The sequence below is a fragment of the Theropithecus gelada genome, chromosome 13, assembly GCF_003255815.1.
Source record: "Theropithecus gelada isolate Dixy chromosome 13, Tgel_1.0, whole genome shotgun sequence".
Lineage (NCBI taxonomy): Eukaryota > Metazoa > Chordata > Mammalia > Primates > Cercopithecidae > Theropithecus > Theropithecus gelada.
Window position 1 is genome coordinate 8,867,314 of NC_037681.1, and position 6,000 is coordinate 8,873,313.

General features: G+C 39.0%; 1 protein-coding gene across 1 annotated transcript in view; it reads left to right on the top strand.

Moving 5' to 3' along the window:
• Positions 1-5,600, top strand: part of LOC112605323 (sulfotransferase 1C3-like) — a 39,216-nt gene extending 33,616 nt beyond the window's left edge. The window contains exons 5-8 of the mRNA XM_025354988.1: positions 247-373; positions 3,396-3,490; positions 3,629-3,809; positions 5,280-5,600. Of these exons, the coding sequence (XP_025210773.1) occupies positions 247-373; positions 3,396-3,490; positions 3,629-3,809; positions 5,280-5,392 (516 nt within the window). The 3' untranslated portion in view covers positions 5,393-5,600. The remainder of the gene's footprint in view (positions 1-246; positions 374-3,395; positions 3,491-3,628; positions 3,810-5,279) is intronic.
• The last annotated feature ends 400 nt before the right edge of the window (positions 5,601-6,000 follow it).

The window sequence follows — 6,000 nt, forward strand, 5'->3', positions numbered from 1 at the left end:
TTGCTTGTTTGGTTCGTCAAAACCACTCTGAAGTGGGGAACTCTCCTTTGTCTTAGTGTTCTCCATGGCTATCAGGGTTGCAGAGTCAAAAAGGTTCCCTTTATTTAATATTTTAATTTATAACTAATGTATCTAATGCTATAAACTTACAGGATAAAGTTACCATGGTACTGAAACACTCGCTTAGACTATTTCTCCTCAGTCTGTTTTTCTCTCCCTGGCTTCCTTCCCTGTCTTTGATTTCAGATTGTCTATGTGGCCAGAAATCCCAAGGATTGCCTGGTGTCTTACTACCACTTTCACAGGATGGCTTCCTATATGCCTGATCCTCAGAACTTAGAGGAATTTTATGAGAAATTCGTATTAGGAAAAGGTGAGTGCAAACTGGTTTTTTGGCACCCTCTTTCAGGAGACTCTAACAACAAGCACCTCTGTAAACTGGAGGTACAAAAGACATCCTGATTGACGAGGTCCTATCTTGATGATCTGGGACTGGAAAAGCCAGGTAGAAGAGGTATTTTTCCAAAATAGAATACAAATGTAAATTGAGGTCAACTAGGGTCATAAGATTTGAGATAAAGGTAAAAAGCCCAAAATCCTTGACTTGAGATTCAAACAATCAACTTCAAAATAAGAAGAGGCAACATTTCCTATGGAAAGACCTGGCAGTGCGAAGGCATGAGATGATATCCTGCGGTTTAATCTAGCAGTGTTATTGGACTGCCAGGCCATCACGTATAGTTACGAAAGTCACACACTACACAGTCACAGAGAGCCTTTCCCATAGGTCATAGTGAACAAGCTTAGACCTGTTCACCTGCAGAAACTTCACATTAGAATTAGCAGCCATGACCCCTCATCCGCTTACTAACAAGATCACACCGTCCAGAGAACCAGTGAACACATGAGGGCCACACTTTTCAAAACAGCAATTGACTGGATTTGACCAGGTGTCAAATCAGATTGGCAAGGATCTCAAACCCTTCACAGAAGAAGAATGTCTCATGGAAACAGCAATCTCTAGACAGAAGAAAGACAAGATGACTACATAAGGTGATTTAGGAGGTAAGGACCATCTTTACATATTTGTATGAGCATTAATACAGAAACATGATTATAGTATTGCATTGTAACAGCAGTGAGCAGAACCTAGACAAATGTATGAAAATTACATGGTGTCGCCTCCATTTCATTAATGTCTCTCAAATAATTAGAACTTCCATAAGTGAAATGGCTGAGTTGTAACGCTAAGAGCTCCCAGTCCTTGAGCAACTTAACTATCCTTGAGGAACTGTATCAGGGACCTGAGCTTCATTATAACCAGTCCTGACCACAACATTCATATTCTTTTGAGGGAAAAGAAGAATCAAAATGAAGTGACTTCCAAAACATGACCTGAATAAAAACAGGTATCTGTGGAAAAGTCAATAAATAATAATTTTCACCAAGCATGTCTGTCCAGTGACAATCAAGAGAAATAACCTCATTAGAACATTTTCTCTAGAAACGTAAATAAAATTGACTGACAGATGCCAATAAGAAAAAAAACAAATCTAGATTGCACCCCAGGTGAATAGATTTCCAATGTTTATGCAGAGAAGTTTTGAGAGCCAGAAAAGTAGAAGGAAGCAGAGGAAGAGGAGATCCAAGCTTCTTTTCTTATATGATTTTTCCCAAGGCCTGGGTTGTCTTACTGTTCTTTGTGTCAATTTGGCTGGACTGTGGCACCTACTTATTTCAACAGACAGCAATTCTGGTGTTTCTGTGAAACTATCAATTTTGTAATTGTGATTTACATCTATAATCAGTTGACTTTAAGAAAAGGAGATAATGTTAAATATTAATAATATGGGTGTTCCTTATGAAATCAGTTGAAGGTCTTAAGAGAAAAAAAACTCAGGTTTCCAAAAGAAAGAATTCTGCCTCAAGGTTGTTATATCAAATCTTGCCTGACTTTCCAGCGTCCCCTACAGATTTCAAACACACTAAGCCCCACAATTGCAGGAGCCAATTCCTTTAAATAAACCACATATACATAATTAACATTATATATGTACATTTAACTATATATACATAGGATAAAACCATTGCTTAAAATAAATTATACAGGTACACATATATATAATGCACATAGATAAAACACACACATACATACATATACATGGATGAGTCTCCTTTTTACTTAGTTTCCCTTTCTACAGTTTCAGTCACCCACAGTCAACCCCAATCCAAAAATATTACAGAATTTCAAGAGAAAAAAGGATAGAGAGAGGGAGAGTACATTCGCATAGATGTGAATATATTTCAGAATATTGTTATAATAGCTCTGTTTTATTATTAGTTTTGTTGTAATTCACTCACAGTGCCTAATATATAAATTAAAGTAACATACAAATGTGTGTAGAGGAAAAAACACATACACTATTATAACTTGGTGGTACCTGTGGTTTCAGGCATGCGCTGGGAATTATGGGATATATCCCCTGTGCATACAGGAGGAATAATGTATTCTCCTCTCGATTTGCCTATTGCTCTGTTTCTCTGGAGAACCTGGCTGACACAGATACCAGTCACCATGAGACATGCCAAGGTTCGAGTCACTGAAAATGTACATCGCTGTTCGTCCTGATTCAAAAGAGAGCATTTCACACACTTGCTCACTAGGTCTGTGGTCATTTTCCTCTGGAGAATGTTTTCCATCATCCTTCAGACAAACCTTCACGTCCACTTAGCACAATGCTTGCAACATAGCTCACACTGAATAAAGATAATTCCTGTGTTTATAATGATTACCCAGAACCAAACCAGGAAGCTGCCAAAAGTTACAACCTATCAGGGAACTAAAATATCCTGGGATAAAATATGCTGCTGGCTAACTCAGGTGTGCATGCATTCTCTTACCAACTGGTGGAAAGAAAATGCATCCCGTGTTTACCACGTAGACGCAGTCTCAGCTGGAAATAGATGTTGTCCTCGAGGGCACCTTTCTTTCTGCTGCTGCTGTGTCTCTTTCGGAACAGGAACTTATAAACTTCATAGCGCAGCGATACAGAGAAAGCAGCAGGAGGATCCTACCCCTATATCTGATGGCCTGAATTAGTTGAGTCTGAAACTAAACACTGTTGACCAGGAACAGGGGAAGTACTTTATTGCCTAATGTTTTAAGGCATGTCACAAGACATAGTCGGTGTATGCAAAGTCACGTATAATAAATGTGTACTATAAATCTCTGCTTTACACCATATAGACAAAGTGTATAGTAGACAATTACTTCCACTTCATTAATTAACCAGAATGAAAGTTACAGAAGATTATTTCAAAGCAGCGCTAATTTATTTTATAGCCTTGGGTTTTCTCCCGGTCATTGGAACTAACAGTGCTTTGTCTTCTTCCAGTTTTCTATGGGTCCTGGTTTGACCATGTGAAAGGATGGTGGGCTGCAAAAGACACGCACCAGATCCTCTACCTCTTCTACGAGGATATAAAAAAAGTAAGTGGCACTGAGACTTATAGGTCAGACCCAGAAACCCTCCTGACAACGTTATTCTGTTAAACGAGCTGTTGCTTTAATTGGCCGAGCTCTTCTTCTTTCCCCTCTCTTCACAATGCTGTTTTCTTCCATGGTCAGAATCCAAAACATGAGATCCACAAGGTGTTGGAATTCTTGGAGAAAACTTTGTCAGAGGACGTTATAAACAAGATCGTCCACCATACCTCATTTGATGTAATGAAGGATAATCCCATGGCCAACCACACTGGGATACCATCTCACATATTCAATCACTCCATCTCAAACTTCATGAGGAAAGGTTGGTGGCATTTCTTTTCCTTAGCTCAATTCTAAAAAATGTTCTGCCCTGTAAGCTAAGATAATTTTAAACCTAATTTTCAGGAAGAAGTGACTCATTTCAGTTAAATTTTGAATCTCTGCTCCCTTCACACTGCCTGTTTGCTGAAAGCCAACGTCAGTGGTTCTGAAACTTTAGTCACACTAGAATCTCTGAAAGCCTTGCTAAAGCTCTCAATGCTGATCTCCACTCCAAGATACTTATTCTGTGGGTCCAGGAGTTGCCCTCAAATTTGCCTTTCTCTCAAGTACTCAGGTGATGCTGATGGTGCTGTTCACTTTGATTAGAATACCCAGCTCAACCATGAACTCCCCCTTGAAGGCTCGTGCATCCTCTGAGCAGCTTTGAACTCTTATCTTTTGTCTCTCCCTGTTGTTCAAAACCCCAGCTAAGCACTTAGTACTCAGATTTGTAACTATTGGCATTCATGTCTGTCTCCAAGATAAGATAACAAGCTGCCTCAAAGAGAGAGCTGTGTTCAGTTTTTTTCCACTAGAACCTAGTACAGAGACTCACACCTCAAAATAACTCAATAAAGGTCTGTTGTGTGAGTGTACTGATGAATGAACAGTTTCTGTCCTCAACAAGCTAACATTCTAGATACATGAAGAAATAGCTGCAAAAAACTTACAAACAAGAAAGTAAAATGGAGGCTATACTAGGAATTCCCCAATACCAGTTCTCCCGATGGTATCAAAATTACCTTTAAAAACAGTGACCCCATTCCTGAAGATTCCAGTTAACTTGTTCAAGTTGGAATCTAGAATTTGATATTATGGTCAAGCATTTCAGATTAACCTTTTCAAAGGGTAGTAAACCAGTAGAAATAAAGCACTAGAATAATTTAGAGAAACAAACAAATAATTTAGAGAAATAATTTAAATAAACCAGTAGAAATAAAGCACTAGAATAATTTAGTACAGCTTTTGTTGGGCTGACAAGGTACAACAATTTGCAGAAGATCACTGGTATCTAAATGTCACTTCTGGTGCCTTTACTCTTTAATTTTACTCCACAAGAAATATCCGCTCCAGTGAGGTTACTGACATCTTATAAGGTCTTTCACTGTCCCTGGGAAAGGAAGATAGGATGTCCCCAAGGAAGTCCATGATGGTAACGAGCTGTAGACTTTGGGTTGGGTGCACTAGAGCCAGGAGTGTACCCTGGAGCAGAAGATTCAGCACAGTGCGGCACCTCAGTGGGGCCTGCAGCATTTGAGGAAGGAATATAAGGATGCTGTGTGCCTTGTGGTAAGAAAGCCAAGTGGAGTGGATATGAGGGACCATTCATAGTGGAAAGACCAGGTGGAGTGGGACTGAGGGACCCTCGCTCATGGGAAAATCATGTGGTTAGGCTTAGGAACCATTCGCTATAGAAAGGTCAGGTTGAATGGGTGCAGAGTCTGTCATGAACTTCTTTGATGTCCTACAGGGATGCCTGGAGACTGGAAGAACCATTTTACTGTGGCTATGAATGAGAACTTTGATAAGCATTATGAGAAGAAAATGGCAGGATCCACACTGAACTTCTGCCCTGATATCTGAGAGGAACAACAACAAAATAAGAGACAGACTATGCCAACTATTTTGCCTTTTATTCTGTTGGGCAAGGAACTGTGACTGAATATGGAGCGTATGAGCCTCAGTCCGTCTCCTATAGGGTGGCTAGTCTGCTATACTATTAAAACATGATTTAAAATATCAACGAACCAGCTATTCCAGTAAAAAAAATAAAATAGAAAATTAGAGAGCAGAGTCTGCCTACATGAGTTTTTTATTTTCTTAAGTACAGGTATATTTTATTGCGCATGACAGATACAGCAAAAACAAACAATTGCGTCATGCCTTCCCATGTGTGATCCCAAGTAGACGCCACAAGAAAATCATGCATAGGTATCAGAAGCCACATTACTAAGAGAAAATGCAACACCTTGGAGTGAACATTCTGTACTTTTATGTATAAATAATAACTTCCAAGATTAAAGAACTCATAAGTAGGTTTCAGAGTCACCATTTATGTAATAGAATGATATAAAAATAAATTTACTACTGCAAAATATCAATCAATTGGGAAATGATTAGTCTTCTACATTTGTCTTGTAACTAATTTTCTTAATCAAAAGAGTTTGAGTTGGGGAAATCAGGCAGTGACT